Here is a 24,394-nt window from a genome sequence, read left to right on the forward strand (position 1 = left end):
TTCAGCTGGAGGAAGGTGGCAGTTAGAATTGGCGAACATTTCGTAATATGCTTAAGTGATTGGGGAAAAAAAATCCACAAGCATTACGCCATCCCCAGCAGTGGAAAGAAAGAAGGTGGCTTGCCAGGCCGGGGCGGGGGTCTCAGTCTGTGTGGAGAGCAGGCAGTGGGGCAGCCGTACTCCTGTGACGAATTCCTTTCTCAGGAGGCCAAGTTGGGTTCTAATCCATACCCGCTGTTCCTTTTTTGTGGTTGATCTGGTTGATTGGTTTTGCCTATTAAAGCCAAACTCAAACATTTGTCAGCCCCAAAAGTTAAAGACCCAGTGCTCTAGCTCTGGAGTGTGACCTCTGGAGGAAGAGAGCCCCAGGTGTGTGCGAGGGTCTCCAGTACCAGCCGAGGCTGTGAATGGAGGCCCAGGACTGTTCTAGGGTCTGGAGTCTGTACAGCAAGGTCCGCATCTCCAGCCCTGTATCCTGCCTCCCTCCAGGGCTTGAAATTTAATCTCCCTAATCCAAGTTTAGGAGTTGGCCCTGGTAGCTAAGGCTGTAAGAACACACTTCCCTTTTCACCTTGTGTCTATTTCCTTCCTTCCTTGTCTGACCTTTTTTCCTCTTCTGTGAAATGGACCTGAAGCTCCCTCACCAAGTTATTTTGAGTGCACTCAAGAAACATGGGGGTCCACTCCCTCCTCCCTGGTTTCATTCAGCAAGTGGATGGAATCAAGCTGATGCCTGAGGAGGACCAATGGGGCCAGAGAAAGGGGGGAAATAAAAAAGAACAAAAAGAAAGAAGGCAAGAGGAGTTGCTTTACAGATAGATGTCTACAGTTGGAGAACTTCATTTGTGTTTTTATTTTTTGTTCTGGACCCCAGGGATATATACTCTAAATATTATTCTTAGCTGCTCCCTTTTACTTCTAGTATCCACCATATTTGCACACATGTTTAAGTGTAGTCCCCTAAATGTTATTTTCCCTCAAGGCTCAGACTTGGATCCTTATACGTTCTCCTGGACTGGGCTTATCTGTTCCCATGGCTTTTTTTGCCTTTTTTTTTTTTTTTTTTTTAACTGTTTCTAGCCTAATCCATATCTCCAGTCCAGATCTTCTCTCTGGGCCTCAGTTCCTTACAGCAGATACACCAGATAGCTCTATTTCCATTTCCCTCACATTCCCCAAACGTGATATGTCCCAAACTGAACCATCATATTTATCCCTGTGCTCCCTTTCTATTAGCCATCCTCCTTCAAGGATTTGTATGTCCATGAAAACCACTATCTACTCAATTTCTGAAGCCAGAAACTTGATCATCATTGTTAACTACTTTTGCACTCATTCCTCTCACTTCTAGGATAAAGAAATCCAAGAGAATTAATCCATTAGAAATCTTTCTCTTTCTTTTTTGGGCCATACCACGTGGCATGTGGGATCTTAGTTCCCAACCAGGGATCAAACCTGTGCCCCCTGCCCTGGAAATGCGTAGTCTTAACCACTGGACCACCAGGTAGGTCCCCGAGATGTTTTGTTTTGTTTTTAATTAATTAATTTATTTATTATTTGTTTTTGGTTGCATTGGGTCTTTGTTGCTGTGCACAGGCTTTCTCTAGTTGCAGCGAGCTGGGGCTACTCTTCATTGCGATGCGCGGGCTTCTCACTGCGGTGGCTTCTCTTGTTGTGGCACACGGGCTCAGTAGTTGTGGGCTCTAGAGCTCAGGCTCAGTAGTTGTGGTGCACGGGCTTAGTTGCTCCGCGGCATGTGGGATCTTCCCTGACCAGGGCTCGAACCTGCGTCCCCTGCATTGGCAGGCGGATTCTTAACCACTACGCCACCAGGGAAGCCCCCCGAGATGTTTTTAATCCATATACTTTTCCACCAGGATTGGGCACAACGTGTAAGGAGACACCAAAAAAATAGGTAATCAAGATAAATAATTGTTCAGAGTTGAGTCGACCAGAGGTCCCTTCTGGATTCTGAGTCCACCAGATGGCCCATTGGGCAGCCAGCCCAGAGGCCCCAGTAGCACAGGGGACCTTAATTTTTACCAGGGGTTGGCAGCGTAGCCTGGCCCAGGCCTGCTTCTCTCCATTCATATGACTTTTGGCCTGAATGACTGAGCAGCTCCCTAACTGTAGAAAATGGATTCATCCTCCAGTGTCCACCCACTAGAGACAGTGGCCTATGCATAAAATTGAGCATTAACAGTTTAACACATAGGATTAGCTATGTTGTCACACACGCACTCACACAAAAGCACCAAGTTTTAGAGCAGAGAGCAGTTTTAGCTTTAGATTGTCCTATCAACCCCCCATCCTTTTGCAGGTAAAAAATGTAAACAGAGCTCTGGCATGAGTTATCCAACTGGAAGCCGATGCCTTTGGGACCAACAGTCCCAGGCCCACACTGAGAGGAGGCATTGCAGTGGATGGAACTCCTGCCTTCACCTCTGAGATGCAGGGACCTTGTTGGCCCAGTGATGAAACCCAGGCGCTGCCATTCGTCATGCCCTTCCCGTGTGCCAGCAGCGAGGAGTGAGACTTCCTTTTACAGTCCCTCTGCTCTCTCCCTCCCCAGTCCTGGACCATTTGTCAAACAGTTATCTAGGTGGGTGAAAGATGGCATTTTAAAAATTGAGACCAGGGGACTTCTCTGGTGGCGCAGTGGTTGAGAATCCGCCTGCTAGTGCAGGAGACACGGGTTTGAGCCCTGGTCCGGGAAGATCCCACATGCCACGGAGCAGCTAAGCCCGTGAGCCACAACTACTGAGCCTATGTGCCACAACTACTGAAGCCCATGTGCCTAGAGCCCGTGCTCCATAATAAGAGCAGCCACTGCAATGAGAAGCCCGCACACCACAATGAAGAGTAGCCCCCGCTTGCCGCAACTAGAGAAAGCGCGTGTGCAGCAACAAAGACCCAACGCAGCCAAAAATAAATTAATTAATTAAAAAAAAATTGGGACCAGGCTTCCCTTCACAAGTTGATCATTTGCTGGCTTTTGCAATAATGAGCTTTTTTTTCCCCTTTCCTTTCCTTTTTTTCTTTATTTTTAAACCTCCCTCTGGTGCAGAGGGTTGAGTTAACGCTGTTGCTCAATTTGTGGCATATTGTCGTTGGTCTGTGTAAGGCTGTTCTCTTGGTTTTAGTCACCTCTACATTGATTTCCTCGCATTTCTTCCTGTTCTCCATTCCCCTCCCCTCTGTAGCCAACCATGCAAATGTGCTTGATATAATATTCTCTTATTGGTGTATGAGGAATTGTTGCTTTGTGTGCATATGTGGAGTTTTTATTTTTGTTTTTGGATTTGAATTTTTGTTGATCAAGTACACACATCTTTAACTTAAATGGCTTGGTGCTCCAGATCCTTTGTGTATCTTTACTCGGCACTGTGTTCATATCTCTCCTGTGTGTATGTTTAGTCCATTGCTGATGCCTGCTGCACACCACTTCACAGTGTACAGGCTCCACATGGCACTTACCCATTCCCGCTCCTCATCCGGGCTGCCTGCAGCTCACTGCTACCCGGCTCTGTGCTGCCGTGAACTTCCTCTGCTGCCTTCTGATTGGCCTGTGGGAGGATTTCTCAGGGAAACATACCAGAAGTGGGCTTGCGGGATCATAGACCAGTGAACTTTCTACGATCATTTCTTCTGGGAATTCAAAAGAGGTGATTGTATCCCATTTCTCTCCGTTTTCTCCTAAGTGCTAGGAAGGTATGTTGCTTAGGCTGCTGCAACTTTTAGCCTGGCTCTGGAGTCTTGCAGTGATACCGTCCAGAGAACAGAGACAAAGGTTGGGGCTTAGTCTCTTGTGGGTCAGTTTGAAGTTTGAGTTTCTTCACTCTGAATAGTTCAGACTCACTCTGCTCCTTTGTGTCCACATACAAAATGATCTGTGGCTGCTGAGGGTTGTTCTGCTGTCCTGTTGTCCATGGCTGTTTCTAGACCTCTTGCATGGAGGCAGCATGGTGTAGTGGAAGGAGGCCATACAACGGAGTTGGGCCGGCATAAGCACACGTTTGACTTTTCCACGTGCTTGGCAGCCCAGTCCGTGAGCTGGAGTCATGCCGTCAGGCCACAAAGTGGGTGTGGAGGGCCCGAGTGCAAGGGCATACAGCACAGAGCCTTTCGGGGGGCCCCATACCTCTTCCACCTTCTTGGCTCCCCACTTATGAGACACGAAAGCCCCCAGCAAGAGTGTTGAGAGGAGAGAGCACAGTGGTCCGTGAGTTGGTGTCTAAAGAGTGCTGAGCTGTATTAAAACCTTTCACGTGGTGACATATTTATGGATAAACTTATTGTCTGTAATTGGCTTCAAAATGATCCAGGTGTTGGGGGTTGTGGGTGAGGTAAAGATCAGGTGACCATATGATTTGTTGTCCAATCCCAGGCATGTTTGAGACTGAAAGAGGGGGCTTTTTTTTTTGAATTTTATTTTATTTTTTATACAGCACGTTCTTATTAGTTATCCATTTTATACATATTAGTGTCTACATGTCAATCCCAATCTCCCAATTCATCCCACCCCACCCCCACAGCTTTGCCCCCTTGGTGTCCATATGTTTGTTCTCCACATCTGTGTCTCAATTTCTGCCCAGCAAACCGGTTCATCCTGAAAGAAGGGGCTTTTAATTACACCAGGACAAGTTTAAACCATGATTGTCCCCACAAACCAAGACAAGGACATCCCAGGGGAAAATGAGACAGAATTGACCCTGAGTTGATCACTGTTAAACCTGGGTGATGAGTACCTGGGAGCTCATTATATCCTATTTGTTGTTTGTCTGAAATTTTCCGTAATAAAAAGGCTTTATAAAAGGCAGCGTAGGGCTTCCCTGGTGGCGCAGTGGTTGAGAGTCCGCCTGCCGTTGCAGGGGACAGGGGTTCGTGCCCCGGGCCGGGAAGATCCCACATGCCACGAAGCGGCTGGGCCCGTGAGCCATGGCCGCTGAGCCTGTGCGTCCGGAGCCTGTGCTCCACAACGGGAGAAGCCACAAAAGTGAGAGGCCCGCGTACCGCCAAAAAGGCAGTGTGTCTGTCAGACTGCTGAAGCATTCAGAAGCCCTCCTGTACAGGAAATGACTATTGGGTTCCTAGGCAGCCCCTACCTGGGGTAGAAAGCCCAGGTCACCCCGTGCTTCTCTTCCACCGCCTCTGGGCACTGCCCTTCGGGGGCAGGATTGGGAGGCGGGGCCCTGCCTGCTCTTGTTGGTAGGAGGAATGAGAAACTTGAGGGTGTTCTAGCTCAACATGACTTGGTTTGGGGGCAGGAAAAAAGGTCAGCCCTTTTTCCTGTCCCCAGAACTTTCAAGGCCTGCCCAGGTGGCAACCGAAGCACCACATCCGCTCCACACCCCAGTGCTGGTGGCAGGGGTGCCTGCAGTTTGTGCACGTGCACGTGTGATTATTTTCCGCACTCTCATCAGGACCACGGGGTTGGGCAGGAAGCAGCATGACTGCAGTGGCTTCTTAACTGACATGATCCCACTTAACCCTCACTGTGGTATGGCAGTTGCTGGAGCCTTGAGTGGTAGAGGGTAACCTCTGCTGGGAATGGACTCAAACAGACAGTCTGACATCCCCTTAATTTGTTACATCTTTCCGGTTATACAGCTGGACCTTTTTCACACAGTTCCACAAAGTGCGGTATTTATTCATCCAACAGATGTTTTCGAGAGCCAGCCTGTCATATGCCACACTCTAGGGACACAGCAGTGAAAGAAAAAGACTGCCTTCAGGGAGCTTATATTGTAGTGGGAGTGGCAGCAGGTGCAGCGGTGGTGAGTGCTTAAGGGGGAGTGGATTAAGAGTGGTGGCTGTTTTAGATGGTTGTCTAGGAAGGTGAGCGGGAACCGGCAGATGTAGGAGAGAGAGTCTTTATGGGGGACCAAAAAGCAAGTGCAACAACGTGGGGGGAGCAGGGGCAGGAGGAGGGTCACCTTTCTCAGATGCTGCTGATTACTGGAGAATTGACTTTCAGATATCTCCATGTGGAAGTCATTGGTAACCTTGGTAAGAGCGATTTGGGGGATTGGAGTAGTTCAAGAGGGAATGGAAGGGCCTTCCCTGGTGACGCAGTGGTTGAGAGTCCACCTGCCAACGCAGGGGACATGGGTTCGTGCCCCGGCCCGGGAAGATCCCACATGCCGCGGAGCGGCTGGGCCCGTGAGCCATGGCCGCTGAGCCTGTGCGTCTGGAGCCTGTGCTCCGCAACGGGAGAGGCCACAACGGTGAGAGGCCCGCGTACCACCAAAAAAAAAAAAAAAAAAAAGAGAGAATGGAAGGAGAGGGAGTGAAGAAGGCCATTGCAGACAACTCTTTGAAGGTGCTTTTCATTGTAAATGGGACAGTTGTTAAAAGTGGGGGTGGGATTGAGAGAGTATTGTGTAAGATGGGGACTAGCACATGTATGCTGACTCAGTAGAGAGGGAAAATGCATCTAATGGAACTTGTTGTAAACGGCCCTCTGGTATGCTTTAGCAAATATTAAGTGACCCTGATCATGAGGGAGAGGAGGACCTGGTTCAGTTTCCTTTTCCTTTGGAGTTCCCTCTTCTCGAAGCTAAAAGTAAGCCACAAATGTTTGGACTGTCCTCAAATATCTGTTTTAACATGCTTTCATCTTCTATTTACAATCTTTCTCTTGTTTTCCAAATGGTTCTGAACTTTTGGGTTTTAAATCTGAATCTACAGATTCATTCCTGAGAAAAACACAGCTATCAGCAGAACCTGGCATGTTATTTCAGGAGGCTGATGGATCCTCTGACGTCTGTTCCAGGAGCGTCCAGTCATGAGGCTGCGTGTCAGATACATTCCCTACACCGTCAGTCACTTAAGGCTCTGAAAATCGTGGAAAAAATGAGAGCCCTGAGGCCTTGTCTTCTCTCTTCTTCTCTAGTAGATCATCAGTTCCTTGAGGGTAGAAGTTATATTTTATGTCTTGCCTTGTTTCCTTACCACTTAATAACTGGAATAAAAATGAGTGAACAGGCAGACTGACTCACTTAGTTGCTCATCCTACTTGAGTGTGGCACATACCTAGCTGTACACTTTTCAGTGATGCACCAAGAGAGGATGCCGTGCTTCAGTAATTTTCGGTAGAGCCAGGGAACCCCAGTAACTTCCGCCTTTAAAAAGTTGATCCTTGGGGCTTCCCTGGAGGTGCAGTGGTTAAGAATACGCCTGCCAGTGCAGGGGACACGGGTTCGAGCCCTGGTCCGGGAAGATCCCACATGCCGCGGAGCAGCTAAGCCCGTTTGCCACAACTACTGAGCCTGCGCTCTTGAACCTGCGAGCCACAGCTATTGAGCCCACGTGCCACAACTACTGAAGCCTGCATGCCAAGAGCCCCTGCCCCGCAACAAGAGAAGCCACTGCAATGAGAAGCCCGCGCACCACAACGAAGACCCAGTGCAGCCAACAACAACAAAAAAGTTGATCCTTTAGGAAAATAACCACATCTCCTATTATATTTCCATTGGTTTCCTATTACTGGTGTAACAAATTATCACAACACAAATTTATTCTCTTAGGTTTTTGGAGGTGAAATTCTGAAATGGTCAAGGTGTTGCCAGGATTGCATTTCTTGTGGAGGTCCCAGAGGAGGACCCACTCCCTTGCCTTTTCCAGCTCCTAGAGGCCGCCGGCTTTCCTTGGCTCATGGCCCCTTCATCCGTCTTCAAAGCCGGTGGCTAGCATTTTCAAATCTCTCTCTGACGTCTGCTTCCCTGGCTGTCTCCTTTCCCTTATAAAGAGCCTTGTGATTCCACTGGGCCCACCTCAGTGATCCAGGATCGTCTCCCTTTTTTTTTTTTTTTTTTAAATCCTTAAAGGTGTGTGTATTTTATTTTATTTTATTTATTTATTTATGGCTGTGTTGGGTCTTCACTTCTGTGCGAGGGCTTTCTCTAATTGCGGCGAGCAGGGGCCTTTCTTCATCACGGTGCGCGGGCCTCTCACTATCGCGGCCTCTCTTGTTGCGGAGCACAGGCTCCAGACGCGCAGGCTCAGTAATTGTGGCTCACGGGGCTAGCTGCTCCGCGGCATGTGGGATCTTCCCAGACCAGGGCTCGAACCCATGTCCCCTGCATTGGCAGGCAGATTCTCAACCACTGCACCACCAGGGAAGCCCTCGTCTCCCATTTTAAAATCCGTAATTTATCACATCTGCAAAGCCCTTTTCACCATACAAGATAACATTTGCAGCTTCCAGGGATTAGGATGTGGGCACCTTTGGGGGACCATTATTCTGCTAACCAGACATTTCTATAGCTATTTACACATATGTTCTCATTTAGTGGCTAGGTTGGTAAAATTATTCCTGTTTTACAGGAGAAAGTGTAAGATCAGAGAGGTTAGACCAATTCCCCTTGGCCCCAGAATTCATGCCTTGAATGCTAGACTTCTGACTTCTATCCACCTCGTTCCATTCTGTTTGGCTGCTTGTGTTTTAGTTCTCCTGTCTTCCATAGATTTCAGTTAGTGATACTTGTCATTATTTAGGTTCTTGATGCCAATATTTGGGGAAGTCGAGGTGCTGACTTGACGAAATAAGGGAATGTCAAAACCTATGTAAACATAGTCATCAAGGCAAAATAGCAAAGTGAAGAAAGAATTTAATTCCCAGTTGGCATGGCCTTCCCATTCCCCATAAACATACATGTGTAAAGTCCAGTACAGAGACTGCTTAGTGGCTTACTATTTTGTCCACTGACATATACTTGGTTTTCATGTTAACAGCATATTACTAATATTTTGCTTGCCAGCCAGCCAGACTATGTATCATTAGGAGATCCCAGACTTTTTTTAACCTTGGAACTATTAGGAGTAAAGATTTAGGAGGTAGTGCCACGTTCTTTTTTTTTTTTTTTTTTTTTTTTTTGTGGTACGCGGGCCTCTCAGTGCTGTGGCCTCTCCCGTTGTGGAGCACAGGCTCCGGACGCGCAGGCTCAGCGGCCATGGCTCACGGGCCCAGCCGCTCCACGGCATGTGGGATCTTCCCGGACCGGGGCACGAACCCGCGTCCCCTGCATCGGCAGGCGGACTCTCAACCACTGCGCCACCAGGGAAGCCCAGTGCCACGTTCTTGCTACCATGTTGGAATCTGTTCCTCTGCCCTCCTTGCTCCCCCGCATCCCCCGCTCCCATTTTTGTCTCCCAGACTCCCAAGTAGTCTGAACCAGTCCAGTATAATAGTGCACTTTCCGTGTCTTGATAGAAGTCATTCACTGTTTCAGGGAGCTTAGACTCGATGACCCTTCTTGCCCATACTTTGTGTCTGGAGGGTCCACAGGAAATAGTTTTTAAACTCACTGGTCAGTAACTCATAGCTCTCTAGGGCCTCCCCGTCTCTTTCTCCGTGGTACTCAAAGCTGTGGATGACAGAAAAGCAAACGCTGAAGCGTGAAGGTCTTCTCTTACCCTGACAGTTCTCTTTCCTAGGACTGATCACTCCACTGCTCTTGAGCTCTCAGAGCAACCCCATTCTATTCTCTTGGCTTCTGCCTCCTTAGGTACCATTTCAAAGCACAGTTGTGGGGCTTCCCTGGTGGCGCAGTGGTTGAGAGTCCGCCTGCCGATGCAGGGGACACGGGTTCGTGCCCCGATCCCGGAAGATCCCACATGCCGCGGAGCGGCTGGGCCCGCGAGCCACGGCCGCGGAGCCTGTGTGTCCGGAGCCTGTGCTCCGCAACGGGAGAGGCCACAGCAGTGAGAGGCCCACGTACAGCAAAAAAAAAAAAAAAAAAAAGCACAGTTGTGGCCGACAGGACCGTGTCCTCTGAGTTCCTTCCTCCATCTCCTTCTGTGTTGGAGGTGCAGATGAACAGAGGGTGCCCTGCTGAGAAGGGACCAGGTCTAGGTCCAGGCAAGAAGCCAGCCAGTGTTCATTTTGCTAAACAACATAACCAAGCTCAGCCTGCAGTGTTGCTGCGTGCCAGGTCCCAAGCCAGAGCTGATAGTTTTTAGGGAGTGAATACAGCAGCACGTGTTCTGCATCCTGAGATTATACTGGGAGCTGTGGAGGAGCCTTCTAGCAGACCTCCGGTGACATGAAGGCCAGGGCTGTCGGTGTGAACAGGTGCAAGTTCTGCAGCGCTAGGAAAATGGCGTTTTTCAGTATGAACAGTCACTTAGATGTGTGTCATGTCCATTCACCTGGTGGGTCAGATACTGGCTGAACATGATCTAATAGTGTGTTCAAGTGTTTTCCTTCTTGTCAGTGAAAAATCTCTATCAGGTGTATGGGCATGGGGATGGACAATGCCTTCAGGAACCCAGAAATAAACTCTTGGTCCTGTATGGATTATGTGTGAAACTTCCCTTTTTTGTCCTTTTCCCTTTCCTAAATCTCCTTTTCTCCTCCACCTCCACCTCCAAACACACACAAACACACACACACCATAAAAAAAAAAAAAAGTTACTTGAAGGTTGGAAAATTTAAGTATATCAACAAAGACCCCACGACTTATAGCACAGGGAACTCTACCTGGTATTCTGTGATAACCTATATGAGAAAAGAATCTTTTTTTTTTTTTAATTCTTAATGTAGCCAATTTTTTTTTTTTTTTTTTTTTTTTTTTTTTTTTTTTTTTTGGCTGCGTTGGGTCTTTGTTGCTGTGCACGGCTTTCTCTAGTTGTGGCGAGCGGGGGCTGCTCTTTGTTGCAGTGTGTGAGCTTCTCATTGCAGTGGCTTCTCGTTGTGGAGCACGGGCTCTAGGCGTGCGGGCTTCAGTAGTTGTGGTGTGTGGGCTCAGTAGCTGTGGCGCGTGGGCTTAGTTGCTCTGTGGCATGTGGGATCATCCCAGACCAGGGGTCGAACCCATGTCCCCTGCAGTGGCAGGCGGATTCTTTACCACTGCGCCACCAGGGAAGTCCCAAGAAAAGAATCTGAAAAAGAATGAATATATGTATATGTAGAACAATCGTTTTGTTGTACACCTGAAACTAACACAACATTGTAAATCAACTATATTTCAATAGAATTAAAATGTTTTTTAAAAAAGGCCCCAGGACTTGGAAAAGATATAGGCCAACAATAGGGCAATTCCCAGCACAGGCCTGTTTCTCTAGGAAAGTCTGCTGAGGGCAACTATTGTGAGTGAGGCTATACCTGCATGAGTGGTGTCTTGCGCAGACAGCATGCCCCTCTAGAATCGGGAGAAGTGAGGCTCCTTTTCTGTGGTTAACGTGGAGGCAGTCCACCTCCACTGGGGGAGATAACTGCTATCTTTGCCTAAAACCCAGGTGTTTACGTTCCCTTTGTCTTTTTTTTTTTTTTTTTTTTTCTTTTTGCGGTATGCGGGCCTCTCACTGTTGTGGCCTCTCCCGTTGCGGAGCACAGGCTCCGGACGCGCAGGCCCAGCGGCCATGGCTCACGGGCCCAGCCGCTCCGCGGCATGTGGGATCCTCCCAGACCGGGGCACGAACCCGTATCCCCTGCATCGGCAGGCGGACTCTTAACCACTGCGCCACCAGGGAGGCCCAATCCCTTTGTCTTTTTTGAGGGAAGGTGGTCCTTGGCCCCACTCAGTGCTGTTGAGTTTGTGAAGAAAAGGCTGGGGGCTTCCCTGGTGGCGCAGTGGTTGAGAGTCTGCCTGCTAATGCAGGGGACACGGGTTCGAGCCCTGGTCTGGGAAGATCCCACATGCCGCAGAGCAGCTGGGCCCGTGAGCCATGGCTACTGAGCCTGCGCATCTGGAGCCTGTGCTCCAGCAACAAAAGAGGCCTCGATAGTGAGAGGCCCGCGCACCGCGATGAAGAGTGACCCCCCGCTTGCCACAACTAGAGAAAGCCCTCGCACAGAAGTGAAGAACCAACATAGCCAAAAATAAATAAATAAACAAATGTGGGTTTAAAAAAAAAAAAAAAAGAAAGAAAGAAAAGGCTGGGAAATTCTGCCTACTCCTAAGATGTGCTCTGGCATTGCCCAAACACCAGAAAGCCCCCTCCAGCAGCGGCTGTGGGTGTTGGATCCAGGGGGCATGGGTGTGTTGGGGATTGGAATGAAGGAGGGATAGCCATTGAGAGGAAAGCGTGGCATCCAGCTAAGTGACTAGACATTTCCTGGCCAGACGTGTCTATCCTATTGCCTGGCTTGTAGGTAATCCCTGATATTTAAGCATTTGAAGAAATTCTGGCTTGCCCGTTGGATACTAGACCATCTTCCTCTTTTAACATATAGTCTATCCTTTAATTAAGACATCTCTAAAATAAAAGCCAGATGTTCATCTGGAGACCACACCCACACTTTTTGAGTCATGATTGGATGCCCCTAAACTTGCCCAAGCATAGTAGGCCATGTGACAAGGGACTATCATTTGACATTCATGTTTCCTGTTCAGTAGCTGGGCACTTGATTGCTCTCACACTGAGACTTTCATCTTTTTCGTATTTGTACCTGCTCAGGCTCAGATCATCAGACTATCGTGTCCCTACTTGCCCCCCTCCCCATAATCCCTCTCCTAAACAGTCCTTCCAGGGCCTCTCTCTGGAAGAAATGGGTTAGAGGGTCAAAGGGAACAGGACCAATTAGTAGCTGTAGTTCCTGCTCCTGGCAAACGCTTTGCCCATTCTTCTCTTGGCTGGAATGCTGGTGTTGGGCTCCACCTGGCAGGAGCGCAGCCCAGACTTGCCGTGGCAGCAGGTGGGTTTGAAGTCACCAGGCACACGTCCATGTGCACAGCCTGCAGCTCTTCCCTTTGTTCCTGCTGTAGATACCTCATTGAGCCTGTTCTCCTTTGTAGTAAATGAACAGGGTAGACGTATTGAGTATGTGACTGGGATTCAGTCTGTATATTTTAAAAATATTTACATATGTGTTTTTCATATATTCATTGATTCTAAGGCATGTCCATGTCACAGTTTAACAACTAAACACAATTTAACTCTAAAATCAGGATGTGTCATACAATCACATGTTCAAATTATAATTGACAGCTTTTTTCTCTCTCTCGGAGCGTCATACGGGTGCCTGTTAAAATTGGTGGCATCTGAGAGTCCACAAAATACATTGTGTAGTGTCAGCTTATTTTTCAGTTCTTTGCCTGAAGAATTTGTGAATTTCCTCAAATAGCCAGATTTACCAGCAAACCTCAGTATATTCAAGTTGCACTGGATGCAGCCGAGTAAAATGGCCACATCACATTTCACATGGCTTTGCTCTGCACAGACACTCACACATCCACCTTTGTTTGGGTTTTAGAACTATATTGGACAGTAGGCAGGACACTATGCAAATATTGCTGAGGAGCTTGTGCAAGGCCACCTGACTTAGTGATTGGGAGAGCCTGTTTCTTCTGACTCCTAATATAATTTTCTTTCTTCCAAACCAGTCAGCCTACAATTCAGAAACAGCAATAATATGTTGGGGAGTGGAATCTACCATGCTTAGAGTAGAGATCACTACTGAGAGAATTTTTATAGTAGGCAAAAATTGGGAATCTAAACACCCACAGAAGAAAATAGCTAAGCACAATATATTATCACTATAGAATGCATAGACGTTGAAAATGACAAGTATGTGGATTGTTGCTGATACAAAGAGAATGTATATTTAAAAGAGGGAAATATGGATATCCAGGCAGAGAGGATTCTGGGAAGGTGTGACCAGAATGCATGTCTCATCTGTTTGATTCTGATGCCAACCATTGACCTCTTTCAGCAAGCAGGGGCGGGTAGGGCTCAGAGGAGTCAGAAAGGCTGAGTTTCTGAGCAAATGCTAAGACAGAGAAGTTATGGAAGAGGAGGCAAGAGACCCAGAAGATGGAACCAAGACACTTGACATACCAGTAATAGGAGTGCTAAAAGGAGAAAAAGGTAAAGGAAGGGTGTATCAGTCAGGACAGGCTAGAACTAGGTTAAAATGTAATAGCAAACAGTCCATAACCTCAGTAGTTTAACTCAACAAGTTTATTTTTCCCCCATAATGCAGTAGCCAGTATAGGTCTGGGAGGAGGGGGCTCTGCTCATTGTTGTTATTCAGGAACAAAAGGTGATAGAGGCTTCGTTTCAACATGGTAAATCATGAACTAGTACTTAAAGTTGGCTTGCAAGTGCACAGATCACTTCTCCTATTTCATTGGCCAACGCAAATCACAACCCCACTTTTAACTTCAAAGGGAAGCAAATATGGTCCTCCCCTATAGATGGAAGGAGGAAAGCTAGAAATATTTGGTGAACGGCACTCCTGACTTACCACACTAGGGGAAATAACTAAAATACATCTAAGTGTATCCTAGTAAAATTTCTTAACTGTTAGGATGCAAAGAAAAGTCTTCCAAGCTTTCAGGCCAAAGGAATATATTATTTACAAAGGAAAAAGAACCACACTGGCATCAGATTTTCTATTTGCAACACCAAGAAGCTGAAAGATGGTAGAATTTTATCTACAGACCATTGAGGAAAAAAGGAAGGCAACCCAAGAATCCTATACCCAGACAAACTTTTATCTAACATAGTATTGGAAGTCCTAGCCATAGTGTTTAGGCAAGAAAAGAAATAAAACACATCCAGAATCAGAAAGGAATAAGTAAATTATCAAATGACACCTTTTCCAGTGTTTTATTATGAAAATTTCAAACATACAGAAAAGTGGAAAGAAGTTTAACTTGTGCATCTTACTTTTTGATGCATTTTGTTCTAATGCAGACATTAGTACACCTCCCTCTAAATGATTCATTCAGCCTGTCTGTCATTAACTATAGTTCAGTATTTGTTTACACTTCTTTTCTCTTTGAGGTAAAATTTACAAGCAATGAAATCTCAAATCTTAAGCATACATTCACTGAATTTTGACAAATGCATGCATGTGTGTAACCCAAACCCTCCTCATGACACAGAACATTTTCATCCCGCCAAAAGGTTCTCTGAACCCTTTTTCAATCAATCTTTGCCCCAACTGCCACCCCCTAGAGACAGCCACTGGTCTGATTTGTTCCACCATAGATTAGCTCTCCCTGTTCTAGAACTTTGTACAATTCCAATTATATGTGCTCTTTCATGCCCTTCACTCAGCACGTTTTTAATATTCATCCATGTTCCATGTATCAGTAGTTCATGGTTTTTTTGTTTTTTTTTTTCTTTTGCGGTTCACAGGCCTCTCACTGTTGTGGCCTCTCCTGTTGCGGAGCACAGGCTCAGGACGCGCAGGCCCAGCGGCCATGGCTCACGGGCCCAGCCGCTCCGCGGCATGTGGGATCCTCCCGGACCGGGGCACGAACCCGTGTCCCCTGCACCGGTGGACTCTCAACCACTGCGCCACCAGGGAAGCCCTAGGTGTGTGTTTTGTCTTACAAGGAACTACGAGACCTTTTCCCAAAGTGCTTGTGTCTTTTTACACTCCGTCCAACAATATGAGAGTTCCAGTTGGTCCGCACCCTCGCCAGCATTGTTGTTGTCAATCTTTTACATTTTAATGTTTGGCATTTTAATAAACAAATGTATTAAAGTTCTCCAGAAAAAAAGAACCAATAGGAGATAAATAGATAAAGAGATTTATTGGTATTATAAGGAATTGACTCATGCAATTATGGTAGCAAGAAGTCCTGTGATCTGCTGTATGCAAGCAGAAGACCCAGGAAAGCCCACCAGCTTTAGTTTCAGCCCGAGTCTAAAGGCCTGAGAACCAGGAGAAAACCTATGGTGTACAGCCCAGTCCAAGGGCAGGAGAATACCAATGTCCTAAAACAAACAGGCAGAGCGCTCAAAATCTCCCTTCCTCTGCCTTTTTATTCTCTTCAGGCCTTCCACGGACTGGATGATGCCATTACTCGGGAGGGTAATCTGCTTTACTCAGTCCACAGATTCAGATGTGAACCTTATCCAGAAACACCCTGACAGACACACCCACATATAATGTTTAACCAAATACCTGCACACCCCATGACTCAGTCAAGTTGACACATAAAGTTGACCAACACAACAGATAGGTTAAATACATACACAGACACACACACACTAATGTATTAAATTGATTTTAAGTATCAGTGTGGCTCTCTCCTCATACCTGCTTATGAGAATTTTATTGGCTTCTGGGGCAACAGGTGAGCCCCAGACCCTAGAATGGAATCTAGAGGCTGAGTCCAGAAGAGAGGTGTTGAAAGAAGCAACAGTCAGAACTGGTGGGCCTGTCCCTAGTCCAGAATGTTTTCCAGGAGAGACTGAACCAGACATCAGCAACTGATAAATTGTGCATTGGTTTCCAGTATTTCTTTGATAGAGGGAGAGAGAGAGAGAGAGAGAGAGTGTGTGTGTGTGTGTGTGTGTAGAATGTGATACAGCCTCTGCTCTTGGGGACACATTTCAGTACAGAATTGTAAAAGAAAGCCATCCAGTATTACCCCTTGACCTTTTATTTGTAATAAATCCCATTTAATAAAATTCATTTAGTCAAGTCTCAAAGCACCACAAAGATGTGAGAGGGAAAAATCTACGCTGGAAACTAGGAACTGCATGGTAGGGATGGAGTATGGGGGTGGGACTCCCTGCGCCCCTAGGTGAGAGGAGTTACATCAGCCCCTCACCCAGACATAGGGCCTGCCTGGATAGCGTGGCTTCCTTTACCCTGGTTGCTTCTTTCGATTCTTCTCCCTTTAGGTGATCCCAGAGACAGGCAGAACTGGGGCAGGGCTAAAATAGCGCATCAGCATCGGAGGGAGGGTCTGAGAGGGAACTGGGGCAACGTGTAGCGCACACATCCTGCCCGCCCGAGAATCAGGTCTTAAAGGAGAAGGTTGCCGTTTTGGAAAATGAGAAAAACCTTGCTTTGTATTGCATGATAAATTCTGTAGAGGCTTGAGAGAATCGTTGTAACTTGAGCTGCTTGTCCCCGACCTTTCCTCAGTTCCTCTCTCAGTCAAATGGAAGCACCTGGGTGAAGTCCGAGGGGCCCAATTAACCTGACCCAGGAAGACGCTTGATGCCCATGACCCTGTGTGCACTCCTGGGTCACTCTTGGTTCACTTGCCTGACACTACCTCCCTTTGGCCCGGTGGGAACAGGGTTAAGGCCCTGCGCCAGGTGCAGGCTTGTCTTTTCTCGGGAGCTTCGGTTTCTGGTCCAGCCAGTCGAATGGCAAGGATTCCCCCACTTAAGCCAGATGCTTGTTGAAAGACAGGAAGCAACTGGGCTCTGGCTGATCACCTCTCTACATAACCTTGGGCTGATGTGATGACGAGAAGAAGAAAGAAAATGAGGTCTCCATTAAGATCTCTCTGTCCTTGATTGGGGGTGGGGGGATCCTGCAGCAGCATCTGCTTGGTAGAGCCCACCCGGCACAGAGTTGGGAGTTCAAGCCCAGTGGCTGCCCATAGCAATTTGTAGACCAATTCCCCTCGGTGCTCTGTCGCTCGTTCCTCCCTCATTTTGAGAGGCTGGCAGAAAAGGACTAGGAACCGGGTGAGTTCCCTGCCACAGCCTGGTGGGAGCAAAGGCTTAGGGGAACCGCTGTCAGACTTGGCTGGCAAGCCTGAGCTAGCCGACACCTCCCTTCACGCTGTCAGATGTCAGACACAATGCGGGCAGGGCTGCCTCTGAAAAGAGATTAGGCGGGAGAGAGGAAGGCGGCCGGGCGCACGTGCTGTCTGCTTACCTGGCTTCCAGGGCATGATGGGTAGAGTGTAGTCTCAGCGCAGTTGGGGAATGTCCTGAAAACTCCACCTGTAGCTTGCTTTCTCATGAAGCATCTCTTCCCCGTGTTTTCTGAGTGCTGATGAGGTCTCATGAAAATTGACAGAAGTGATGTTGATTGGATGACTTTGTGGACCTTTGATCTTTGTTTGCGGGGCTGATTTTATAATTCAGTTGGGACTTTTTTCCAAAGTGGTATCAAAATTTCCTAGAATTTTTTTAACCTTCAGATGGCTCGTAAAGATCATAGTATTTATTATTACATAGGGCTATTGATGCTGAATCGTGACTGGACAATTATGAGAAAAGATGGGGGTGGTAGAGTGGTAACATCCATTTTGATCATTGGATGACCTCTTGGGAAAGAAGGTGGGGACACTAGTTTCCCCACCCTGCTCCGAGGCTCTCCATATTTTTCCGTCCCTCTTACCTTTTGCCCTTTATTTTCCATTTAAAAGGTAATTTGCAAACTCAGTGTCTTAGAACCAATGCTATAGGCTCAGGGCCCGAGTGGAAAGCAGAGCTCTGTCCTTCCATTTTAACAGAATTCCCAGGAAAAAATTAACAGTTTTGTTACAGTTTATGAGATTATCCAGGACCATGGGTGCTTCAGGAGAAATTGCTGGGATGATGTGGAAGGTTTGAGGTGAATATTTGGTGATACCTTGTGTCTTTGTAGCATTTCACATCCTTTTTTTTTTTTTGGAATTTATTTATAAAAATTTGTGTTGGGTCTTCGTTGCTGTGCACGGGCTTTCTCTAGTTGCGGTGAGTGGGGGCTACTCTTCGTTGCGGTGCACAGGCTTCTCATTGCGGTGACTTCTCGTGTTGCGGAGCACGAGCTCTAGGCGTGGGGGCTTCAGTAGTTGTGGCACGTGGGCTCTAGAGCGCAGGCTCAGTAGTTGTGGCACGTGGGCTCAGTAGTTGTGGCTCGCGGGCTCTAGAGCGCAGGCTCAGTCGTTGTGGCGCACGGGCTTAGTTGTTCCGCGGCATGTGGGATCTTCCCTGACCAGGGATCGAACCTGTGTCCCCTGCATTGTCAGGCGGATCCTTAACCACTGCACCACCAGGGAAGCCCTCACATCCTTTTTGCCATGTGTGTCCTCCTCCTGTACCAGTCAGCCTGTCCCACAGCCCGGGGGACATGGTGCACACTGGGTGGTAAGACTTCCTGGTTGTGTTGGCACTCTGGCTGCGTTACCTTGGGCAAGTGACCTGCCTCGGTGTCCTCTTCTGCAAAATAGAGTTAACGTTAGCACCTACCTCATATCCCGGCAAATGAGAAGACACGTAAAGCCCAGTGGCTGCCCATAGCAACGTAAATGCAAGCTGTTATTTATCATCATGTGCACAAGTGGGTGCCGTAGAGGTTAGATGGGGGCCTCAGCATGTACAGTGCCACGTCGGCTATACAGGAAGTGCCATACATAGTGCTCCAAAGTTCTGTGCTCTGAAGAGATGCCACCAGCAGTGATGGCCGCTGGCCACCCCCAGCACACTTTTGCATGACTTGTGGCCAATGTGCCCTGCTGGTCCATCACCCCCATCTCTCAGCCCACCCCCCAAATCCCTTCTCCAGCCTGTTCCTTCCTCCTTGTCAAGCACTGCCTGGCTTGATGATGATGATACCACTGTTCATTTGTTTAGCTTCTTTTTAGTGTGCTTTCAGGTTTCTTATCTCATTTGATCCTCAAAAGGGAGGTAAATGTCTCTATTTTTCAGATGAAGAACTGAGGTCCGGGGAGAGTAGATAACTTGCCAAGGTCTTGAGGCTGGAAAAGCCAGGTTATTTTGGTCTTTCCCACTCATGACAGACCCTGAGTTATTTTTTTGAGCCTTACACACACACACACACACACACACACACACACACACACACACACACGCAGAGTTAGGTGATGCAAGTGGTAATGACCCTGCTTTCATTAGAATATAGGTCTCTCCCTACTATAGTGGTGCTTCCTGCAAGACATAATATTTCCCAGCCCACCTCTTTTTTTTTTTTTTTTGGCGGTACACGGGCCTCTCACCGCTGTGGCCTCTCCCATTGCGGAGCACAGGCTCCGGACGCGCAGGCTCAGCGGCCATGGCTCACGGGCCCAGCCGCCCCGCAGCATGTGGGATCCTCCCAGACCGGGGCACGAACCCGTGTCCCCTGCATCGGCAGGCGGACTCTCAACCACTGCGCCACCAGGGAAGCCCCCCACCTCTTTTTTAAAACCCTGTTCCGAGATGTGTTTCCCAACACCACCAAGCAATTAACTTAATTCTGATAGCATCTACCTGGAGATAGCATCAGATCCCACAGGTCAAGGGCTCAGTCCCACAAGACTGCCCCCCAATTCAGATGCCAATCACAAGCCCGGGTTGTCACCTCTGCTTCTGCCCAACTGGCTATTGATTGGAGGTTCCCATGCCCGCCCCCCCCCACATTTGTTTAATATGCTAGAGTGGCTCCCAGAACTCAGAGAAACATTTTACTTACCAGATCAATGGTTTATTATAAAAGGATGTAACTCAGGAACAGCCCAAGGGGAGAGAAGCACAGGGCAAGGTGTGGGGAAAGGGCACAGGGCCAACACTGTCTCTAGGCACACTGCTCTCCTCAAATCTCCATGTGTGCACCAGCCCGGGAGCTCTCCAGACCCTTTTGGAGTTTTATGGGGGCTTCATGACATAGGCATGATTGATTAAATCATTGGCCATTGGTGATCGATCCAACCTCCAGGTCGAGGGTGGGACTGAAAGTTCCAGTCCTCTAATCACATGGTTGGTTCCCTTGGCAACCAGCCCCCATCCTTAGGTTAACTAGGGCTTTCCAGAAGTCACCTCATTAACATAAACTCTGGTGTGGTTGAAAGGGGCTGGTTATGAATAACAAGACACTCCTTTTCATCCTTTCACCTTTGGCTCTGGAGCTATTTCAGGAAGTGATGACAGAAAACCAAATATAATCGGTCTTAGGGAATTCCAGGGGTTTTAGGAGCTCTATGCCAGAAATGGGACAAAGACCAAATATATACTTATGACTATAAATCACAATATCACACCTGCGGTCAGCTTTTTCTTCTCTAATGGCAAGGGCTTTGGATTGGGAGCTAAGAAATCTTGATTCTGGTCTCAGCTCCACCCCTAAATTGTTTAACTGATGGCCTCCCTGGGGTCTCTTTCTTTATCTGTACAGTGAGAGGATTGGTCTAAACCTGTGAGTCTCAACTTGTTTTTTCCTAGGACATAAACATCAGGTGACATTCCTTCCTAGACCTCCTTGTGGGGTGGCCTTCTTCCCAGCACCGTAGCTGTAACTCAACCCCTCTCCTGTACTCAAGGAATCACGTTGGGATGTGAGGGTTTGAATGATGCTATTGTAGCAACAACAACGAATCTGTTCTGAGTTATCAGAAAAGTGAGTAATGTACGAGGTGAAGGGCTTTTCTTTAGTAAGAAATCACTTTACCACCTCCCAGTGGCTGCATCAGGACATAGTGTTAGAGGACCTGTCAGCAGCACGTCCATCCTGGCCTGCCCGCAGCCCTGAGCCCTCAGCCCGCAGCCAGCCTGCTAACTTAGCAAGTTTAAAGTGGAAGCATCCTGTAGTCAAAGTGTTGCAAAACCTTGGTCTTTTTAAAACATTTTTTAAATAAATTTTTTATTTTTATTTTTTTGGCCGCACCACGCAGCATGTTGGGATCTCAGTTCCCCGACCAGGGATTGAACCCGTGCCCCTTGCATTGGAAGCACGGAGTCTTAACCACTGGACTGCCAGGGAAGACCCAACCTTGGTCTTTTGAGTCAGAAAAAAGGGTGAACAAATCTCCCAATGGCTGGTCATTCTATGGAATGTTATTTAAGTGTTGGTTTATTTGCAGGGCACAGGCATGAGGGTAGATTCAAGGGTCCAGAGGGACTTAGGTTAGATGTGAAGAGCATCCTCCTTCTACCAGACTCGAGTTCATTACTCACCTGTGCCAGGAAACTGGGGATGGACCCTCCCTCATCACGTTTCTTTTCCGTCTTCTGGTTTTGTCATTAATGGATTCATAAGCATCCAGAGATCAGAAAATACAGCCCTTTCTCAAAGCTTGGCCAGAGTCCTTGGGATGGTAGCACTTCCAAGAATTTTTAGCCAAGACACTTAGATGCTAACGCTCTTTGAGGAAAGGGGTTGGAGGAATGGGAACGGTACCATGGAGTCTGAGGTCCACATTGCCTGGAGTGAACCGGACTGTGGATTTTCTGTCGGGTCCTGTAGCTCAGAGCATTGTCACTGAAGAGAGGAGGGTTTGGAGAAGACTTCAAGCAAAGTGCTTGTGCCCTACCCGGGAACGTGGGAGCCAGCTTGCTTCCTGTCTCAGCACCACCAGCTGCCAGGGTGGAGGGCTTTCCATACAGAATGAGCGACTCCCCTCGGGAAGGACACTGGTGAAGGCGTGACCTCCTCTGTTCCTGGAGCTGCTAACAGTGAACATGAACCCTCGCCTCATAGTAAATATTGCTGAGAGATATTACCCGCATCCAGTGAAACCGTGCGTGGGACATTTTGACCGCAAATTAACAGAAGAGTCTGATCTTCACAACAATATTTTGGTGTGCTGTATTTGACCTAGGAATTCCAGACTGAGAAAGTAGGGATTATGGTCACCAAAGGGAGCAGCTGTGATGTTTAAAATTCGATGTGGACAAATAAATAGATCACTTTTCAGTCTTTTTGGTAGAATGGAAAAGAAGTAATCCATTTTAAAGTAATTTTTATTTTATTTTTTATTTTGTGGCTGCGACGTGCGGCTTGTGGGATCTTAGTTCCCCGAGCAGGGGTCAAACCCAGGCCCTCGGCATTGAAAGCACACAGTCCTAACCACTGGACTGCCAGGGAATTCCCCATTTGAAAGCAATTTTAATAAAAGTAAAATGGGGGAAATTGAAAATAGTGGATCTGTATTTATCTATAAAAATAGATCAAAAAATAATTTGTTAAAAAATAGATCAAAGGACTAGGTTTACTTAATGGAGTTCAGCTCAGAAGATTCTCAACCAAAGCCTCCAATACTGATACAGTTCCGATGAAACTCCCTGGGTGTATTAGCACACTTCCTCGGGAATAAAAGAGCAGGGTCTTTCGCCTATCATTGTGAAACAGCTGTTACTCTTGGTGGCATATGGACAAGGCATGTGTGGCATTTGGGAGTGCTCTGGAGGGCCGCCCTGTGGCTCGCACACTTTCGGAGGACAGCTGCCTGAGCCACGGGAGGAAAGGTGCTCTGGATGAGGGATGGAGGTGCCCAGGACTATAGGGATTCCTTCCACAGGTGATCCAGCCAAGTGGTTTGAGGGCTGGGAGACGGAAGGGTGTTAAATTAAACTCTTATTATTCAAAGACAGATTATTTGGTTGCCTTGATTAGATTGATGCCTCCCTGTCCCCATTGCCCACTGGACCCCCTTGGGAAAGGGGAAAGGGTCTAATAGAAAATAAAACTCAAATCAGCTGTCAGTGACTTCTGATAAACTTCAGCAAGGGGCCTGACAAGGGTGAGCCCCAGTGAAAAAATGGGAATTGGAGGCTGTAATCAGAAAACAAAATGTTGCCTGCCTTTAATGAAGAAGTCAGCGGTAGGATGTATCTAGACTGTAATTCGCCATTTTGACTCTGACCCCACAATGGCCAGTCACCTAAGAGTTTCCACCTTTATGATGGATATATTTGGTTTGGAAAAAACCATTTCATTCTATTTCCTCTTTTTCAGGTTTCAAGTGCCCCATTTGCTCCAAGTCTGTGGCTTCCGATGAGATGGAAATGCACTTTATAATGTGTCTGAGCAAACCTCGCCTCTCCTACAACGGTAAGAGCTTGGCTGGGGCCGGAGGTGTGGGGGGAGCTCTGAGCAAGGGTCTTTCCAGCCTCCGTGGCTCTGGGCAGCATGTCCACCCCGCCTTCCGGCAAGAGGAGTGGAACAGGGAGGAAGGCACAGGGGCGGGGTCTGGAAGTCCCTTGGGTGGCCAGTTAGCCCTGCCCTTTCTTCCACCCACTTAGTTCCTTGCACCTCTGGTCAGGAGACAGGCCTTGGTCACATAGCTGACAACAGAGGGCCCAGCGGGAGCACCAGCCCTCTGTGGGGAAGGGAGTCTGGGCTGTGCCTTGTACACAGTGCTTCAGCCTGACTCTCCACAGTAGAGTAGGTGTGATTTGTGGACACCTTTGGGGATTGAGAATGCTGACCGGCCACCTCATTGCTGCCCCGAGGCTGTGCTGCTTCCTGCCTTGGAGGCGGCCATGGGACTGAGCAGTGAGCACAACGGGGGACCCAGTGAAACCCCCCTGCCACGGCACCTCTGTGGACAAAATGAGGGTCAGCACCTGCCTGGTTTACTTTGGGGAAGGCTTGGAGCCCAACTGTTCTGGGTTCAGAGCCTGCCTTGGCCACTTACTTACTGGCTCTGTGGTCTTGAACAAGTGCTCAGTTTGTAGAGCCTTGGTATTCTGGTCCCTAAAATGGGGATTTCAGTACAGGGTTCATAGGATTTTTGTCAGAATAAAGTGAGATATTACACATAAAAGCTTTCAGTCCGGAGCCTGACACGTGGTCAGTGCTCAGGAAGTTACGGCTGCCCCGAGATATGCAAGGCCGTCCCTGGGTTTCTTTTCATCCTTTTCTGAAGTGGACCGACTGCTCTTCAGTTCCTTGAACCCTGTGCTGCCAGTGATTCTTGGGCCTTCCATCCTTACGTGCTTAGTTTGGTCTTCAAACCATGTTCCTCAGAGAACTGTGTCTTCT

At 47.9% G+C, this 24,394-nt stretch overlaps 1 protein-coding gene across 1 annotated transcript in view; it reads left to right on the top strand.

Moving 5' to 3' along the window:
• Positions 1–24,394, top strand: part of ZNRF1 (zinc and ring finger 1) — a 104,571-nt gene that overhangs the window by 67,031 nt on the left and 13,146 nt on the right. Inside the window, exon 2 of the mRNA XM_060084000.1 lies at positions 23,366–23,461. Coding sequence (XP_059939983.1) covers positions 23,366–23,461 — 96 coding nt within the window. The remainder of the gene's footprint in view (positions 1–23,365; positions 23,462–24,394) is intronic.

This window comes from Mesoplodon densirostris, chromosome 19, assembly GCF_025265405.1.
Source record: "Mesoplodon densirostris isolate mMesDen1 chromosome 19, mMesDen1 primary haplotype, whole genome shotgun sequence".
NCBI classification, from domain to species: Eukaryota; Metazoa; Chordata; class Mammalia; order Artiodactyla; family Ziphiidae; genus Mesoplodon; species Mesoplodon densirostris.